Genomic DNA, 21,003 nt, shown 5'->3' on the forward strand with positions numbered 1-21,003 from the left:
ACACAGCACACATGAAGCATAGACTGTTTTCAAGGGAAGGTCTTCCCCTCCTCCATCTCACAGCAATTGCTGTGATAGCAAATTTGATAGACAAAAATGACCAGGGGTCCACACACCCCATGGGCCACAGATTACCCCTCAACCCACAGCTCATGTCATTTGATCTAAGGAGACTATCAACAGGTTGAAAAAGAGTCCAGCTCTTTACATGCTACTTTTACAAAGCCCACATAACCTACAAAGAAATCCAGGCGAAGAAGGTTTCCCAAAGAGGCCATCAGTTTCATACTATGGCAAACAGAATGCTTTGACAGAAAGACAATAAATTAATATAATATAATATAATATAATATAACAACATTAATATTAATATATATATATAATAAGTATTTCAATAGATTTTAAAGATATCTTTGAACTCTATATTGCTCCTATTTCCCGCTCACAAAGACCAAATTCACACTCCCACCCACACGCATGCTTTCAAGCACCTTAATCTGAATACAGATTAAGATAGTTTTCATTTTAAAACAAAGCTGATACAAGTACTCCAACAAAAGGCCATGATCCACTCAAAATATTGCTCAGATTCCCATAATGGGGTTGTCCATCTTTGTGTTTCATAGTATCACAAACAATCCAAGAAGGCACCAAGTAATAGCTGGGGACATATAAATGTCACCCTGTATTTCACTTACAGGTTCACATTGAATATTTTTCACTACCCTATTTGTGAGACATTTAGCCTTCTCTTTTTCAGAGAGCTCTGGTACCACAACAAACTGCAAATCCCAGAATTTCAAAGCACTGAGCCATGGTGTCAAACTGCATTATTTCTTCAGCGCAGATGCAGCTTTATTGTTCAGCCCCTGCACACTCCCCCATAAAAAAGGCCACCTGCTTTACAGTGAAGTTTTTTAAAAGCCTCAGTTGTTACCAATCATTACTTTACACAAACAAAAAAAGTGCCAGCACATTCCAATGCATTTCATTTCCCCTTCATCACCATATTGTTGTTGTTGCTGTTGTTGTTGTACTATTAGTGCACATGGCACTTTATAACAGACTAAAACATTAATAGCTACTTCAATATACAAAATATTCTATTACCCCAAATTCTAACTTTTTTAAAACACTAATTTCATTTAGTCTTTGTGCTGTACCACAAGTGTACAAATAAAGAGTGATCTCTGTATTTCATGCTAAAGTGTACCTGTCTTGGTTTTTAAAAACAGACAAAACAAATGGCTGGATTGCTCAGGTTGCAAAGAAAATAAAATCAGCATAATTCTGCCCATGTCTATTCAGAAGGAAGTCCCACTCAATTCAGTGTGACTTACTCCCAAATAAATATGTATGAGTGTATGAGACTGTAACCAAATAGTTTGAAGGCTATTTTCCAAAAAGCCAGCAAAGTGGTTATGGGGGAAGAATAGTTGTTTAGGAAACATCTAATTAAAGGGCCAATTTAATTATTGCCAATGGCTGAGAAAAACAGAAAACACTTTAAACCACAACTAATTGTGAGTCCTTTGTTGATTGAAGGCTATAATCTTAAAAGAGACTTTATTGAACTGAATGGGACCTATTTTTATTCAACCAACGTATTTACAATCCTGTCCTGAGGATATTGCACAATTGTTATGGACAATATACCACAAGAAAAGAAAGAAACTTTGGTAAATGACAAAATGAATGCAAAGAATGAGAGAAAAGCAAATAAATACAAGCTTTTTGAAAAATGGCAGCCAAGAGGTATCGTAATCAGGTCTCCCCAAGCTCATAATTTTTTTGGCATCTATAAATGTTCTTCCAAAGGACCAACTGCTATTCCCTGGCATGTAAACAGGCTGCCAAAAGACCATGTATGAGCAATAAATGGCAAGAATCCAAGAAGAAAGAAATCCAGATATTCAAGTCCTTGCCAGAGCACATAGCTAAGAGAAGCCAATATGGTCCATCGCTCAAGTCTTGTTGTTATCGATTTTTCAAGAAAATAAGAGATTTTATCAAAATCATAGTGTCAACTGCAATGTGTCTCACTTCTTTAGCTTTGGCCAAGTGCATTTTCCTAGCCCATTTTCATTCTTTCTCTTACCTTTCCTTTCCATCCATAGACTCCTCCTCTTCACCTTCTAATCGTCCCTTCATTTTTCTGGGCCAGTTCCAATTTTGCTTTCCTAGGCCCCACACAGACAGGCCAAAATAAATTTGCTTCGGGTCACTTTGGAGGTATGCTGTTTAAAGGATGCATGCATCCTAAGAATCTGGAAGCTGCACCAAAGCCATGATCCAGTCCGAAAAACTAGAGCGCAGCTTCAGCTCCTAAAGACACTAAAGAACTGGATTTCTATTATTCCACTTTAACTGTCATGGCTCTGTCCTATGGGATCATGTGACTTTCAGTTTGTTGTTTGTTGTTGTTAACCACCTTCAAGTCAATCCCAGCTCATGGCAACTCTGTGGATGAGACACCTCCAAGATTCCCTGTCCTCCACTGCTCTACTTAGGTCCTGCAAATTAATACCTGTGACCTCCTTACTAAGACTCCAACCATCTACCGGTAGCATGCAATCGTCCTCTCCTTCTACATCCCTCCTAGCATTATTGTCTTTTCCAGTGAGTTGTGCTTTAAAGACGTAGCCAAAGTATGACAGTCTCAACTAAATCGTCTTGGCTTCCAGGAAGATTTCAGGCTTGTTCTGTCTTTTGGGCTATCAATGGTATCCTCAGTATTCTTCTACAGCACCAATCTCAACTGAATTGATTTTCTTCCTATCAACATTCTTCACTGTCCAGCTCCTGCACCCATACATGGTAATAGGGAAGGCAATAGCTTGTACAATTCTAACTTTTGTACTCAATTGTATGCTTTTACTATTTCAGTTTAGGGAGGGAGATGCAGAAGTCTCAGCCAGAGCACTCTACTACTTCACCAAACTACTGTACCAGGATTCCACAGCATTGATCCATGGCAGTTAAAGTGGAATAATAACTCTATAATTGTGCAGTGTGAATGGGTCCCAGGCAATACAGTCAATAGCAACCTGTGACCCTTGAAGCACCTCAACTAATCAGAAGAAAATGCCAGGCCCCTTTATGAACCAGTTATTGTCAGAAGCTTATACAATAACAACGCCATTGCAAAAACCCTTAGTGCAGCCAGGTGCCTTCCAGATGTGTTGGACTAATGCTCTCATTCTCACCAGTTGATAATGGTTATGCTGGCTGGGGATGATGGTAGTCATAGACCTAAATTCTCCTTTTGTCCTGACTGAAGCAGACCCAATGAATCCATTAGTTTCATTTATGTATTGACTCACCATTCAACAATTGATTGCATGGGTCTACTTTAGTTGGGACGAACCAAAAGGTTGCCAGTCACAGTCAAACACATCTGGCAGGCACTAGGTTGAGGAATTCAGCCTTAGTATACAAAAATGTAGCTTGACATTTCTAACAACAAAAAAGACCCACAAGCAAGCTGGAGAGATTGGCAAGAAATATAGCTATGGAGGAGCTATGGAAGAATTCATCTTCCTGCAAGTAATTTAATATTGAATTCTGGCTAATGAAAGATGGAAATGTACTGAGGCTATGCCGTAGTAAGTACACTGGTATATGTTGCCTGCCCAAATGAGAAAATATATTCAAAGAATTTAAAGAAGATATATATTTGTGGAAGGAGATAAATTAGACTGAAACCATCAATTTATTTACAATCCCAAAATTTATAAATTGGAAATACAAATGTTACCAAGAGAGCAACCTATTAAAAGAAGCTTTCCTTGTACCATACAATTACTAACTTCCTATATACTGTCTTGACCCAATGACATCCAACATGGGTATTAACCCAATTATATTAATAAAAACTACAGATGATTTACATAACTTTAAAGTATGAAGACATTGATTTTCCATACCCTGTCTCAATCATTAATCAGAATGGACACTGCAGTTAAGAAGTCAGAAAAAGACTAGGACTTGGAAGGGCAGCTATGCAAGGAATAAACAAGATCCTGAAGTGCAAAGATATCTCATTGAATACTAAAGTTAGGATTGTCCATGCCATCATATTTCCCACTACTATGTATGCTTTTCAAAGTAGGACAGTAAAGAAAGCTGACAGGAGGAAAATCAATTCCTTTGAGATGTAGCATTGGAGAAGAGTTTTGAGAATACCATGGACAGCAGAACAGACCAAAACATGAGTACTAGACAAGATCAGGCCTGAACTCTCCCTGGAAGCAAAAATGACTAAACTGAGACTATAGTAATCTGGACAAACCATGAGAAGACATGACTCACTAAAAAAGACAACAATGCTTGTTAAGGTAGAAAGCAGTAGGAAAAGAGAAAGGCTGCATTACAGATGAATAGACTCTGAGTGTGCAAGACCTGAACAGAGTTGTTGATGATAGGGTGGCTTGGAGGTCTCCCATTCATAGGAACTCCGTACGTCAATGTTAACAACAACAATATTAATAAAGTGAAGGAGAAGTTTCTTAAAATTGACTTATGCCTCTTGGTGTCATTCTTCCATAAAACAACATCTCAGTATTATTAAAACTACAGAACAAACGTGGGAAATGTACAACCCTTCAGATGTTCCCAGGATCCCTCTCTATTGACCAAGCTGGTAGGAGCTGATGAGTCCAACTAGTTTTTAAAGCTCATAAATTATCATTCAATGCTATAGAGGGCTGTGACTGGGTTCATAGAGCACACAAGCTACCTGAAATCATATGGGGGTGATAATATTGCATATAAAGAGTTGGGGAAACAGAAACGGACAGGGAGCACATAGTTAATTTACAACATAACCAATTTTCACTGTAACACTGGAACTAATACTTCATTTTATTCCTGCTGGATTTTTATGGCAGCAATTCTTATCACAGCCATTATGGTTTATTCCCATTACATGACTATGAATTAGTAATAAATTCTCTCTAAACACACAAGGCTAGTTTCTTTTTCCTATAAACAGAATCATCACATTGATAAGTCTGGTAAGGCAGGTCCCAAATTTGTGAACAGCTACCTTTTTTGGTTTCCAGTAGTATGCCCTATTTGTACATTTAGGATTCCAGGTTCAATTTGATCTGTTTGTCTACTTTTTATTTTCTGTTTTGGGAGCTCCTGGGATGAACAGAAGGATAACAAGAACTGAATACAAGAAATATTGGATGAGATCTAAATCTAGAAAGGAAAACTTGTGTCCTCTTTCTATGTTCACTGAATAAAAACCTCAACATAAAAATCATAAAGTTGGACACTGTGCTAATATAAAATACTGTCATAAAAACTGAAATCCAGTTTAGATCCTGGGGATGGGGATCCTGTTGAACATACCAAGGCTTATTTTTAAGTTAATATGCAAAACACAGTCCAGAAATATCTTAGGGAAGGAAATAAAGGAAGGAAGCACTCACAACCCTGAACAGAATTCAAAGATATAGCCATGATACTCTCGAAAGTCAGTATGAAAAGGAATTTTGTAGCACTTGAAAGAGAGAAGTTGGTAGCATGAGCTTTAATAAACAGAAGCTTGTATCCTCAGATGCATGAATAGCTTTGATTTATCAGTTGGCAGAACATGGAAATGACTATTATTGTTATCACGACCAATCTGTTGATCAAATACTATTTATAAATTTTGGGGCAGTTGGTATCTAGCATGTTGATAATTTAACATCCATCTGCTGTCTTTGCACACTGCCATGTTATATGTTTCTCAGCGTATGACTCATCCACAACTTAGGGGTACAAATAGGTCACTAATTATTATTATTATTTTAAATGACTCTTTATTTTCGTTGAATTTGGTTTTAATCCCAAGTGACAAGTCTGAATTAGTTCAGTTTCCATGTTACATAAATTTGTGGGGGTCTGTTCAATTAACGTCTATAAGTAATGTCTTTTGTCAGCTTTATCCTCAAAATCTACCATAACAATCCTCTAATAACCTAATTGGATAAACAATAAATCTTTGACTAACTGACTGATTAAACCACACCAGCCTGAAGTCTTTTGGCGGCTTCCACCCAGGAAATCAATTCAAGGGCCAGTAGCATATAAAATAGATTACATAGCCATGTGTTTGCACAACCATGGTCACTTAGCTCATCCAGTCTTTAATTAACTTTCCTGCTGCCAAAAATGTTCCTGCCTGTTTTGCTATATGCATTTGCCAAGTGCAAGGTCAAAGTCCTCAACTCCCTACACAATTAGATTGTGTAAATCCTGTTCATTTTAATGGGATTTGCATAGAATGTGTGCTGGACAAAGAAACTGCCTCAAGTGTGCATTATCAGCATAGTCAAGTCCAAGTGAAGTCCACATACTTAATTCTTGAATCAATGGGATTTTAAAAGGTAGAATTCAAATACAAAGCTGTAGAATCTGTATGTAGAGAGATCTTGTAGCAACCTTTGAGGCTAACTGAAAGAAAGAAGTTGGCAGCATGAGCCTTCATGGACTTAAATTTACTTTCTCAGATGCATGTGAGGAAGTGGACTTAAGTCTGCAAAAGCTCATGCTGTTAACTTCTTTCTTTCAGTTAGTCTCAAAGATGCTACAAGATCTCTCTCTATATAGATTTAAAAGGGGTTATCTTTGACAGAATCAGTCCCTATTTTTACAGGTACTTTCCTTTGCAGGGGTTCAGTTTTGCTGTAATTGTTAGATACATGAGATTAGGCTTCAAAACACTCACCCTCCACCTGAAAAGGGACGAGATTTAAAGATTCCCCTGGTCAAGGAAAAGAAACTTTAGCATCCTGTTACTGCATCAAAACTCAGCAAAGTATTGTCGATTCAAAGTTTATTTTTAAAATACAACATGGTTTGATATCAAACAAACCAACATTTGCATAATCTAGATGCAAACCATGGTATGCTCCTAGTCTAGAATGGAAGTTGTAAAACTCCTTCCCACAAACAGGAAAGAGCACAAGACCAGGCCCCACACTGGCCCAAGAATACAACAAACTATGGTTTGTTTATGCATTTCAACCAGGCCAGATTTTCACACACCAGTCACTAAAAGTGACACTGCACCCAGAATGATTTAGAAATAAATTGCAGAATCCATTAGTAAGGGAAGCATGATAGAGGTGCTGAAAAGTGGCCATTCTGCATTCAATTGACTGTGTTAATGCCTCTGTATTGAACACATGAATCTTTCCTTACTTCATCTGGCTTATTGCCCTTGACTTAGCTGTCAATAACATTTCATTCCCAGCATTTCTCTGTACTGTATTAGAAAGGTTTTGACTTGAAAACCTGTTAAAGTAATGGTGTCAGCATATTTCCCTGGGAAAATACACAACTTGGTTGACAGTGCCAACTATACCTTTAAAAAAAAAAGAGGAGGAAAACAATGACATAGATCAGAGGGATATTTTGCAGCAATGTTATCTGAATTACTTTCTTTGATTCTCACTGGAAACCGAGCAACATTTGGTAAACGGAAATCATTCAAAAGAAACAGCTGAAAACATTTTTTTCAGCATATGTTTAGGCCAATACAGTGATACTGAAAGAAAAACATTTGATTTTTATAAGATAATTGTGTAAAATCTACTCCTACGTATTTTGCATTTTTCTTCTTTACTTTAAAATCAAATATGTTCAACAGTTGCAGACACAAATTATGCATAGGGTCAATATTTACACAAGCAAGACTGAGATGTAGCAAGCCCCACATTCATTCATTTCTCTCTTCCTCCTATACAGCTGTGAGGAAGACACTGGAAGAGTTGTATTTTTCATTCACAGTTTGCCATGCCATCTGGGGGAACTAACTGTGGCTAACATTAACTGCATTTAGTATAAAACAAATGGACGTCAAACCATGATTTCCCAAGCTGGCTTGTTTAAATTAATCATAGTTAATGTCAATGGCAGATGGTAGCTTCCATGAATGGGGCATGAATCTCCTCCAGACTTTAGTATGAACTTTAAAGGAGTTATCCACAGTACTGAATCCTGGTAATACAACTCACCAGCCTGGGTAACTCCTTTAAAACTTTAGTTTCAAACTCAGAGCAGATTCACTATCCTACTGACATCAGCCTCAAGCGGTTAGTGTTAAGTTCCTGTTAAATGACCCAGATTGCTGCCACACTGCAGAATTAATGCAGTTTGATATGGCTTTAAACTGGCATGGATTCTTCCTATGGAATCCTGGGATTTGTAGATTGTGGTCTGACAGAGAGTGCTAAATATCTCACAACACTACAAATCCCAAAATTCAATAGCATTGAGCCATGGCAGTTAAAGCGGTGTCAAACTGCATTAATTCTGCAGTGTAGATGCAGCCACAGACAGTTGTCATTAATTAAAAGCATAAGTGAAAACTTCCAGACCCCTTTTCTTGCCACAGAGCAGAAAGAAGAGGAAACCATGTAAGCCTAAGCACGCTCATCCACAATGCACTAAAACAGATTAGTAAAGAGGAGAAAGCAGCCAATAACCTTATAATACAAGACAGGTTCCACATTATAGCTCTTTCTAAAGGGGACGGTTGTGTTAGTTTATGTTACAGCAGAAAACAGATGATAATCTTATGATAACTTAAAAAATAAACACTTTATCATAAATGAAGAGTTCACAAACTGGGTATTGTCTTATGCCAGCCGGGACACTGGATACTGTTTTATGCAAGCATTATAAAAGTGCACAGTCTCATGTATGATATGCTTCAACTTCATTTTTCAATAAGCTGAACAGTTCTCTAGGGGAAATTCACACAGAATTATAATAGGCACTTATCACAGAACATTTGAACTAGTGAAGAAGAACAATGTATTTTCTGAAAATGGTTATTCCTGCAAAAGTCCATGAAGACATTGAAAACAAAACCATGGCTGAATTGTCAAGAAGGCCAAAAAATAAACAAAATCCATCCATCTTATGCTGGTCTTCTGCACATAAATAAGCATAACAGTAGTTATTAAGCAATATTTAACCAAACATGTCACTGTGGTGAGGTTAAAGCATCTCTCATTATTCTTTTCCATGCTCTGAGCAACAAAATCAAATTATGTAAATACAGTTCTGTCCATTGTCCATATTCCTTCAATGTGCATAATGTATTCACATATTAACATCAAATTTTGTTCACACAGCATTTAGGAACATTCCTAGGAAGAATGTTCTACTTCTAAAGCAAGGGGCATACATAGCCCTGGATAAAAATCCTAACCATTTGGAATAGCTGAAGATCATTGTACTGATATATGTGTTTTTGTCTACTATAACTTGCAACATCTCTTGAGGGATTCCAATAATGATCTTTTCCACCACTTGCTACCTGATCTTCATAACCAGAGATGCCAAAGACTGAACCCTTGACCTTCTTTATGCCAAGCATGTACTCTGTACAAAGCTATGCTCATTTTCTCTCCATACGTTTTCCCCTAGCTCCTGGATCATTTCAAAGGATGATACAGCCAGCCAATTAACCAAATCTTTTCCTAGACATCACAGGAAAGTGTCAGTAGTCAGCCAAAAATATATGCAAAAATAAATTTGCATATAGGCAAATACAGTGGCCTAAAATAAACCTCATCAATCACCAGTGAGACAGAACTGCCTTCCCTTCAGTGGCTTCTATGTCATGCAAAAACCTGTACAAGAAGGCTTTTCTGGTCTGCTGCAACAGGCTATTATTTAATTAATTTAAATCCCAACTGTGCTGGGGCCACAGTTTCAAGCCTTGATTCTGCTAATAAAAACAGATCTGTCCAAAGAGCCATCCTTTTGGATTCTGGCCAACATTTGTGGGAAAAGAAACAGAGGTTAAGGTTTTGAATTACCTGTACACATCAACTAGGGCAGGCACCATCTTAAAAGGGATTTATCTCTATGGCTGCTGCCACACTGCAGAAAAAAGGCAGTTTGACACCACTATAACTGTCACAACTTAATGTTATGGAAATCTGGGATTCGTAATTTTGTGAGATATTTAGCCTTCCCTGTGAGAAAATTCCAGTGCCCCACCAATCTACAAATTCCAGAATTCCATAGCATTGACCCATGAAAGTTAAAATGGTATCAAACTGCTTTATTTCTGCAGTGTGGCAGCAGCCTAAGAGGGAAAGCCTCTTCTAAGAGTGAGCCTTGTGATCAGTATAACTCACAAATGGTGAAGAACTCTGCTGAAAATTAGAATGCAAGAAAAGCCCCTGAACAGTACCTTCCATTGCTCTCTTGAAGAAAACCTTGCAGCTCCCACAAGTGAGGACTCCATAGTGACATCCTGAAGCTTCATCACCACAGATGAGACAGATCTTCTGAGGCAATGATTCAAAAGCATACTGGGGGCTCTGGCCAGCTTCCATATCAGACCTAAACAAAGGAGGACCAAGAGAAAAGGCATTTTTAGCCAAGCATACCCCACCTGATATGAATACCCCCCCTGATATAATATGAATGATATGCCCCTGTCTGTGTATGATCCCTGTCTTGCTTGTTGATGCTATTGTCTGATGTTGGATATTTTATTGTTTTAGCTGTTTTTAATTGAATTTTTATGTAAGCACTGTGTGCTATTATTTAGTCTGTAACTCCGCTTCGATCCACCGGGAGAGGCGGGAAAACATAAATAAATTATTATTATTATTATTATTATTATTATTATTATTATTATTAAAACTGAGGACAATGTGAACAGAACGGAAAAAACAAACCTACTAAACTTTACTACAGGTAGACACTTTACTACCTCAAAAATAAAGCTGAGGAAAACCTGCACCAATCCTCTTGTAAAACTGTTCAACATGCCTTGAATGCCAGTCAAATCTCTGATGCTTAAGAACCAGGACTGAAGAGATACCACCTTCAAAAATGTACAATGTGTGGGAGGTCCAAATTTAAAAATGAAACCTATTATAGGTTACCTCTGCAGTCTATCCTCCACCTCACATTTTACTCAGGTAGGTTTTGACATCAGAGTGAGTCCAACTGAGAAAAAAGTACTGAAGCAGTGATGGCAGGTGAGGGCAAACTACGGGATCCAAAAGCTGATGGTGGGAGGATTTAGGTCCAAAACACACTGCAGAAACTATCCAGTTCAAGACTTTAACTGTCCTGGCTCAGTGCTAGGGAATCCTGGGAATTGTAGTTTATTGTGGCACAAAAGCTCTCTGATGGAGAAGGCTATTAGTAGCCTTCATTTACACTAACATTTGCTTTAAAAAATCAGGCTCTTCTTCTGTGCATCATCTTTAGATATTTAAAGAAAGAGGTCTGATGATGTCTCAAAAATTATGGCTCTACATTTTCCTAAACCTCCTAGAAAAAGAAAGTGTTTACACTAGACACTTGTTAAATCTGAAAATCTTTTTCTTTGGGCAACTAGTCCTCAGTATCATCAATTTCACAAACAAAACCTAACTTGATAAATAGTTTCAGCATGCAAGAGAGTAACATGGAAAAGATTACAGGCAAAAAAACCAGAACTACTGAGAGACAATGTGGCACAGTGGTTTGGTGTCGAACCAAAACTTTGAGAGTTGTTGTGGTTGTTGTTGTTGTTGTTGTGTGCCTTCAAATCATTACAGACTTACAGAAACACTAAGGGTTTCCCATTGGGTGACTTTCAGCATGTAAACTCTCTCAACCTAAATGGAAGACAAAGCAAACCTCCTCGAAATAAATCTGAACAAGAAAATCTTATTTCATGGTCACCATAAGTAAGAGTTGACTTGAAAGCAACTACAGTGAGCCCTTGGTATCTGCTGGGGTTTAGTTCCAGGACCTGCCATGAATACCAAAATCCATGGATGCTCATGTCCCATTAAGTACAATGGTGTAGTAAAATTATATCCCTTATATCAAATGGCAAAATTAAGGTTTGCTTTTTGAAACTTATATTTTTAATATTTTCAGTCCGTGGATAAAGAATCTGTGGATATGGAAGGCTGACTGTAACAACAAAACCTGTAGTCACAGCTAATCTTTCTTCAAAGAGCTTTCCTTTCCATCTGAGTGTAGCAAGCAAATACAATTACAGTGTATGTATTCATTTGCAAGATGCAGAGCTCTGTTCCAACCATTGCAATGAGTGGGTTAACCCATAGTTGCAGGAGAACTATAGATTGTGCAACCACAATTAAACCTCTCCACGCAAACTGAGCTGACCCAGTCAAGAACAAATCTGGTGGATTTCTTTTTTTTTTCCATTTCAAAGACCTACACTTGTGAAATCTCATCTGTAATGTGTGTATAAGGCAGCAGAGGAGGGAAATAGGACTCAGTGCTCACACTTCTATTTCTCTCCTACAGAACAGCATGAATTTACTGTTTGTGCTACTACCTTTCTTGGTCTCTGAATTACATTTCTGAGTTTGAGTTTTTCCAAAATTGGAGTAAAATGGTTTGCAAACAGTTTGCTCTATAACCTTGATCCAAATTGTTCTAACAGTCTGAAAGTCTTTTAAAGTCTTTCATATTTATAAAAACTACATGGTATTATTTACAGGTGAGACTAGCAATACACACCCACACACACATATATGTTGCAGCATGTCTCTCATCACTTGGCAGGAGTATTCCTATTCAAAGTTGCCATGCTTTTCTTCCTTCCAGTGATGAGATAGGACAGGTTATTCCACCACCACCACCACCACCAGCAGCAGTCTAAGTTTCCAACTTGAATTTTCCAGCCAGCTTTCTGTGTTTACCACAAGCCTCAAAATAGGTGTGTGTAAACTTCACTACCTGCCAATTAAAAATCTTCCCACATGGATTAGTCCATGCCATTATCTGAACAGAATAATTTAATAAGGGAGAATTGGACCAGTTCAGAGATCCCAACAAACCATGTTTTATCACGAAAAGAACAAACTGCAACATGCATCGGATTTGTATTTTTCCTCCCTTTCATTCCAATTAACCTACTTTATTTATTTATTTATTTATTTATTTATTTATGGTATTTATACCCCGCCCTTCAGCCCTAAAGGTTATCAGAGCAGCTTACAATTATTATTTTTAATTAGACAGTTCCCTGCCCATTAGCACCGCATAACCCTAAACTAGCTTTAACTTTAGCTACAATTTGTTAAAACAAGCCAGTTTTTTAAACCCATAATTTCAACTTGGTTCATTTCAAATTAAATAATTAAACTTAATCACTACCTGTCAAGGTCTAAGGAAATGACAAGCTGGATTTAATCAAAAGCTCAATTGGACGCAACAGAAGAGAGGCCTGAAGCATGCAACCTCAACTGCCAAATAATAATAAATATCACAAATAATAAATATTATTATTTATTATCACAATAAACTGTTGTCTATATAACATCTTTCTGATCTGATCTCACCAGGTAAACACAGCACAACATGGCAGGTTGGCAAGAGAAATCTTACTGCTGAAAAATGAACACAAATCCTTTCCCTATCCCATAACAGGCTGGGCAGATATGTCATTTTGCAGGAGTTTTCTTCTATCAGTGATGTACAATTAATGTCATCAAGATGCCCCAGACAAATGAAGTGCCTGATAGATTATTACTGGGGCTGCATCTGCTCTGCAGAAATAATCCAGGCTGACACCACTTTAACTGGCAGCAATCCATGCTATGAGATTCTGGGAATGGTAGTCTGTTTGTGGCACTCTGGCAGAGAGGGCTAAATGTCTCACAAAAACAAAGATCCCAGAATTCCATAGCATGGAGCCATAGCAGTTGGTGTCAACCTGAATTATTTCTGCAATGTGGAAAAAACTTTAAAAGCATTTCTCTGAATTATAACAGACCAGAAGGCTGGGATTTGGATTCTGAAAAGCATTTATTTATTGCATACTGCTTTCTAACAAGTTTTGATACCTTCTTATAACTTTATGGCTCAATCTCCACTTATATAGACCTTTAATATTATATTCTCTACAATTAAGAAGTACAAGAGAACCTAACTTTCCACACAGGATTAACATCCAGTGTATTCCTAACTCTGGTGCATACATATATCTAAGGAAGTAGATCAAGCCTGCAAAAGTTTATGCTACAATATCATCTGCTCAGTTGGTCTCAAAGGTGCTACCAGATCCCTTTGTACAAGATCACTTTGCATATGATACACATAATATTTCTGTCTATACAGTGTATCTGCTGTTTCATTTTTTTTCTGACTGAGTCTAATAATTATGCTAGAACATATGTTGTACTAGCTTTTAAATGATCCTTAACAATATTGATTCTGAAAAGCACACATTCATCTATGATTCTATTATTTGTTTGGCAGAGGAAAATACATTTTCAATTGATGTTTTCCACAGTTTTGTGGGAGTGCCATGCAGACCTTTTTGGAAGGCTTTGCATCTATGACACAGTGATGCATTTTAACCAATAACTGGGCTTCTAAAATTCTGCACTTTTGAGAGACTTACTCCTATTACAAGTTAAACTTAGAGGGGGGCACAACCTGGAGAGCGTTACTACTGCTTTAAGCATGGGGTGGAAGGTTGGAGAAATACAGATGTTCATACCATGTATTTTTTATGGATTGTTCATATTATGGTATCTCTGAAAAAAGGCAATAAAGAGCATAGGCTACAATATGAAATTCACTTTTCATAAGCCCCTTTGAACATAGTGAACTTACTCCCAAGTAAACTCATAATATATACAGAGCCAAGCTATTAGCACAGATTAAAAGTGCAATTTTGGAACAGATATTTTTTATTTGGTTTATTTCTATCCCTAACCTTCCTCCACACTCAATGTACAGTTTACCTCCAGCTGAATTTCTTCTCACAACAACCTTGTGAGGTAGATAAGGATGCTGACAGGTGATAATTGATCCAAAGTCACCCAGAAAACACCACGACTGAACAAAAATTTGAACTCGGGTTTCCCCAGTAATAGTCCAACACCTTCACCATCACGCCACCCCAGCTTTTAAGAACCTCCTCTTTCAAAAACCTGTGTTTGAATTTCTGAAGCAGAATCGTTTTGGAGGCAATAATGTGTGCGTGTTTTTTAAAAGGTTTCTAATATAGGCTAACTAGATAATGCGTTAGTAACAATCCAGGTTGCCACCCTGAATGCTGAAATTGCCACACGGTATAAAAAGGGACAATAGCTACCACTTGTTACAGCTGTTAGGAAAGTGTGTCCTATCTTTATATTTAATCATTCACACGGCAAGCTTGAACTTATTTACTCAGAAGCAAGCAAGTCCCACTCCTTCAACAAGGGCTTAATCCATATTTGTTATCAATTTAGGACAACAGCCTTCAACGGTTTAAATGACACAACCATTATGGGGCATGATCATATGCTTCTTGATTCCCCTGTAGGTCACACTTCACTAAATGGAAAATAAAATACACAGTGGATCCAAAAATGGTGGGAAGGATCACTTCATCAGTGGATTAACCCTGGCATCTCCAGTCAAAAGGGATCCAGCTGAGAGGGTCTGGAACCCAAACTCAAGACCCCAAAGACCATCTTGCTAGCAGAGTAGCAGTAGCAGTATTGACTGTATGTGTGCATTGTGCTTTCAAGGGACCTGTCGACTTATGGCCACCCTATTAATTTCATAGAGTTTTCTTCGGCAAGGAATACTCAGAGGTGGTTTTTGCCAGTTCCTTCTTTTGAAATACAGCCTACAGGACCTAGTATGTGTTGGTGGCCTCCCGTCCACATATTCACCAGAGCTGACCCCACTTAGCTTCCAAGATCAGATGAGATCCGCTGCCTTGAGGGTATTTAAACCACAAGGTTTCCATAAGTCAAAGCCAACGTGGTCCCATGTTGTTGTGAGCGGGTGGCAAACACAATTTTTAAACACAGAGGTTCAATTAAGGGCATATTTTTATTAAGCGATAAGTAATAAACATTTTTATTATCTCTACATTTTAATGCAGTGTAGGAATTGGGTCACCCAGCCCTAAAGAATTGGGTCACCCAGTCCTAAAGAAGTGGAGGGGATCTATTAAACCTGATATTTAGTATTTGTTTTACATTTTTATCTGAATTGGGGAAAAGGCAACAATGAAGTCAGTGCTCAAATTATCTTTTTTGGGGGGATGAGGCCTTTCAAGACAGCCCCTTTGGTTCTATTTTTGGAAAATTGAGGGGGGGGAGGCATTGAAAATTGAAGGGGAGTCCAGGGTGGAGCTTGCAGACTCCATTTAGCACCCATCTGCACATCCATGGATGCACACATCTCCCCTGCGTAATAATTCAAGCACTGACAGCCTACTCAGAAGTAAAGCTTCCGTTGGGTTTAAAGGCACTTACTTCCAGGTAAGTGGAGACAGAATTGCAGAATGAAGCAACAGGGGAGAAATTATGAGTTCATGAGAATCAGCATGATGTAGGCGTCTGAATGCTGGACTATGACTCTGGAGAGCAGGGTTCAAATCCCAGCTCAGCCATAGAAACCCACTGGGTGACCACAGGCAAGTCAAACTCTCTTAGTGTCAGGGGATGGCCACCTCTGAAGAAACCTTGCCACAGAAGCCAGTGTGGTGTAGTGGTTTGAGTGCTGGACTATGACTCAAGAGCAGGGTTCGATTCCCAGCTCAACCATGGAAACCTATTGGGTAACCTTGGGCAAGTCACATTCTCTCAGCCTCAGAGGATGGTGATGGCAACAGCAAACCCACTCTGAAGGAACCTTGCCTTAAGAGGCAGTGTGGTTAGCGGTTTGAGTGTTGGACTACGACGCTAGAGACCAGGGTTTGACTCCTAGCTTGGCCATGGAAACCCCCTGGGCAAGTCACACCCTCTCAGCCTCAGAGGATGGCAAAGGCCAACCCCCTCTGAAAAAACTTGCCAAGAAACTCCCAGGATATTGCAGGCACACAACAACAACAGTTGACACTTATTTAAGTGATTTAAAAGGGTGAAGGAGGGTGGGTCTTAGAGGATTAAAGCTCTTTTGGGTGGGGAGTCTGGGACGTGCAAGAGCCAGAGGTTTCAGCTAGTGGTTTGACTGGGTCTCTCTGGAGACCAACCCACTGAATGATCCTGGGCAAATCACACACTCTCAGCCTCAGTGGATGTCCAGGGCAATGGCCAACCTCCCCTGAACAAATCTTGGCAAGAAAACCCCATGATAGTTTCATCACTTTAGTGTCGCCATCAGTCAGAAAGGACCTGAAGGCACACAGCAACAACGTGAAGGACCCCTCCTACCTGATACAGGCAAAAGACCCATGATAGGGTTGCCACAAGTCGGAAATGACTTGAAGACACAACAACAATAACGTAAGCTAACACTTATTTAAACTATTTAAAAGGAGGAAGGAGGGTTGGTGTCAGAAGGCACACACCCCTCTTCAAACTATTTCACAAGTAGAAAGAGGCTGGGTGCTTTTGGGTGGTGGATGTGAAGGACCCCTCCTACCTGATATAGCCAAGAAACCAAGAGGGAAGGAGGGTTGGTATCAGAGGAGAAGACTTGAGGGCACACAACAACAGTTGTCAAATTCAAAGACATAGCCGTGTTGGAATCAGAGATCTTGCAGCACCTTTCAGCCTAACTGAAAGAAAGAAACTGGCAGCATGCACTTTTGTAGTTGAAAGTCTACTTCCTTAGATGCATTTGGTGGAGTGGAAGCCAGGTACAGGTATGGACAGTATATGCTACTGGTATATGAAGATGTCAAGGCCTTGTAATTTGTACTGACATCCTCATATACCAATGGCATATATATGTCTGTCCCTGGCTTCCACTCCACCAAATACATCTGAGGAAGTATGCTTAAATCTACCAAAGTTCATGCTGCCAACTTCTTTCTTTCAGTGAGTCTCAAAGGTGCTACAAGAGCTCTCTACGTAGTGAAAGAAAGTTGGCAGCATGTGCTTTTGCAGACGAAAGTCTACTTCCTCAGATGTGTTTGGTGGAGTGGAAGCAAATGCATCTGAGGAAGTGGACTGAAGTCTAGCAGGAAAGCTCCTGCTGTCAACTTCCTTTCTTTTAGCAAGGAGCTACAAGAGCTCTCCAGGTACTAGAGACTGACAGGGCTATATCTTTGGATTCCTTTCTTTAGCGAGTCTCAAAGGGGCTGCTGCCACAGTCGCCCTTCTTCCACACTATCTCCCTCTTTTCCCTACCTGAAGTAGCTCAAGTAGGGCGAGTAGAACGGAGGAGGCAGGCCGTCTTTGAGGCTGGCCAGCGAAGGCTGCGGGCCCGGGAAGGCCAGGGAGGGCTGGTAGAGGAGGGCCTGGTGGGCCGAGGAGGAGGAGGAAGAGGAGGAGGAGGAGGAGGTGGAGGTGGAGGGCAAGCTGAGGCAGCCGGGCTCCCTTTGCCCCAGGCAGCTCGACGGGGCTTTGCAACTAGGCGCTGATGCTGCTCCTCCATAAGAAGAGGAAGCAGCAGAAGCAGAAGCAGCCGCCGCCTCGGCTTTGTAGAGGATGGCCTCCAGCGAAGAGGAGGAGGGAGCCGAGGGGGCCTCCTGAGCGCTGGCCCCGAGGCTGCCTTTGGGGCCGTACTCCCCTCCCGGGCCGGGCAGCCCCGAAGGCGAAGGCTTAGCGGCCAAGTAGGCGGCGGAGGCAGCAGGGAAGTCGGGCCCGGCCTTGGCTCCCAGGGTCCCCTCTTCCTTGATTTTGAAGGCAAGGCCTTGGTGCTGGGCCTCCCCCCCGACGGCGCCGTAGAGGAAGGAGGCCGGGGCCGGCGAGGAAGAGGAGGAGGAGGAGGAGTACATGTAGGAGGCCAGGTCCTGGAGGCTGCAGGACGGAGGCGGAGGCGGAGGAGGGGAGGCGAGGGCGGCGAGGTGTCCCGGGGGGTCCCCCGCCAAAGCCCTGGCCCTGTCGGGGTTCTCCTCGCCGTCCAGCAGCTGCCGAGTCCGGGCGGCTAAGTAAGCCGGGTTGAGGGGCAGGATGGGCACGTTGAGCAGCTCGGGCCCGGAGCCTTGCGGGCGGCTGGGTCTGGGCTCCGTCGCCGTCGAGGGGAAGAAGGCCTTGCCTCGGGGGCCCTTCGGAGGAGAAGAAGCAGCAGCAGAAGCCGCCCCTACCGCGCTGGGAAGCATTTCTGCGGCGAAAAAGGGCCACGTCGAGGGGGGCGGGGGGCTCTCCTCGGAGCTGGCTCTCGGGGCCAAGAAAGTCTCCAGGACCCGGTCCAGGGCATCTTTGTCCGGCGAGGAACGGGCCGCGACGTCGGGGTCGCTTTCGTCCTCTTTGGCTTCTTCTAAGTCTTCCTCCTCCTCCTCCTCTTCTTCTTCCTCCTCTTCTTCTCCGTCCTCCTCGATGTTTTTGGGGCCCAAGATGCCGTCGAGGGAGAGGTCGATGGCCTCGAAGGCCTCCCTCCGAGAAAAAGGGTCCGGAGGGGAAGGATGGAGGGGCCGCAAAAGGGACGAAGAAGGCACAGAAGCGGCAGCAATGGAGTCCCGGGCTTCCTCTCCTTTGTTCTTCATGTCTCTGGCTTCGACGGGGACCAAGCTAAGCCAGGTTGGCACGGAGGCGATGCCAGACTCGGGCAAAGACCCCCGACGCCCACAGCGCCATCCCGCCGGAGACTAGAAAGAGACAGAGTCACGGTTTGGAGCCGCTTCTTGTTCCAGCCGTCGAGGGTTCAGAACCAAAGCTCCATGGGCTCCTTTAGAAGCAAAGAAGCAGCGGCTGCAAAGTCCCAAATGAAGGTGTCTTTTCTCTCTCACACACAAACATCAACACAAACACACACTTTGGCCCCGACGGTGCTTCTCCCCAGCTCCCTCCAACAAAGTCTTCCTCCCTTTTTGGGCACAAGATCCAGAAAGGGACTAGTCCTCAAGGCGTCTGGGTTCACAAAGCTCCGTTGGAGGGCTGTTTCCCCCTCGGTCTCTCTGCCCCCCAAAAGGCAGAGATGCCAGCCTCAAGGCAAAGAGAGGGAGGCGGCGGCCACGAGGGTCACCCCAAACCCGACGACCTGCCGCTGCTGGAAGGGAAGAAGGTGCAGCCGAAGTGAGCAGAGCAGGAGAAAGAAAGGACTAGCGCCAGCCAAGCCAAGCCTCGGGACCTCCTTCTGCCAGCCAGGCGCCGCGGCCCCAAGGCGAGCCCAGCCTCTCAAGCCCGCCCCCTAGTGGCCGCTCCCTTCCCTGCTCCTCCTTAGGAGAGGCTAGAGTGTTATATACATAATGATAATATCAGGGAACTGGGGGTGCTAAGCCTGGAGAAGAGAAGGTGAAGAGGGGATATGATAGCTCTGTTTCAATACTTGAAGGGATGTTATATTGAGGAGGGAGCTAACTTGTTTTCTGCTGCTCCAGAGACTAGGACCCAGAACAATGGATGCAAGCTCCAGGAAAAGAGATTCCACCTCAACATTAGGAAGAACCTCCTGACAGTAAGGGCTGTTCGACAGTGGAACACACTCCCTCGGAGTGTAGTGGATTCTCCTTCCTTGGAGGTCTTTAAGCAGAGGCTGAATGCTTTGATTGAGAGTTCCTGCATGGCAGAATGGGGTTGAACTGAAAGGCCCTTGGGGTCTGTTCCAACTTTATGATTCTATGATTGTAATATACTATAAATATTTATTCTATCTGTGTGTGTGTGTGTGTGTGTGTGTGTACTATTTACACAATATTTATATATACATATATACACACACAGATATATATATATATATACATACATACATACATAGACAGCACGTCTTCAGCTTCCAGTTTATGCGCAAGCCACTCTGTAATAGTTTTTATGCTGCGTGTGGCCGCCATGCACACACACCACACCACCATGTGCACAAGCTCCATTGATTATAATGGGGCTCGAGTAAAGGCAGAATTCGCCTTATGCCGGGGGGGGGGGGGCATCCAGAATGGATCCCCCGTGCAAGGCGAGGTTGCACTGTATATAGTGTTTGTGTGTGTATATGTGTGTGTGTGTGTATTATTTACACAACATAGTCGTCCCTCCACATTCACTGGGGTTAGGGGCACAGAATCTCCGTGAATGTGGAAAACACACAAATTACAAAAACACTATGTTTTTAGCCAAGAGAACAGCTCTCTAGGAATCTCTAGGTCCTCCAGTGGAACTCTGCCAGACATTGACCACA

General features: G+C 41.5%; 1 protein-coding gene across 2 annotated transcripts in view; it reads right to left on the minus strand.

Annotated features, from left to right (window-relative positions):
* PGR (progesterone receptor) overlaps nucleotides 1-19,993 on the minus strand; it is a 115,488-nt gene extending 95,495 nt beyond the window's left edge. The window contains exons 1-2 of one of the 2 annotated variants that reach the window (XM_042457414.1): nucleotides 18,081-19,993; nucleotides 10,208-10,359 (exon numbers count right to left, since the gene is read on the minus strand). In XM_042457414.1, the coding sequence (XP_042313348.1) occupies nucleotides 10,208-10,359; nucleotides 18,081-19,378 (1,450 nt within the window). In that variant the 5' untranslated portion in view covers nucleotides 19,379-19,993. The remainder of the gene's footprint in view (nucleotides 1-10,207; nucleotides 10,360-18,080) is intronic. The other variant, XM_042457413.1, reaches the window with a different exon arrangement.
* Between the last annotated feature and the right edge of the window lie 1,010 nt (nucleotides 19,994-21,003).

The sequence above is a fragment of the Sceloporus undulatus genome, chromosome 3 (assembly GCF_019175285.1).
Source record: "Sceloporus undulatus isolate JIND9_A2432 ecotype Alabama chromosome 3, SceUnd_v1.1, whole genome shotgun sequence".
Classification (NCBI taxonomy): Eukaryota; Metazoa; Chordata; class Lepidosauria; order Squamata; family Phrynosomatidae; genus Sceloporus; species Sceloporus undulatus.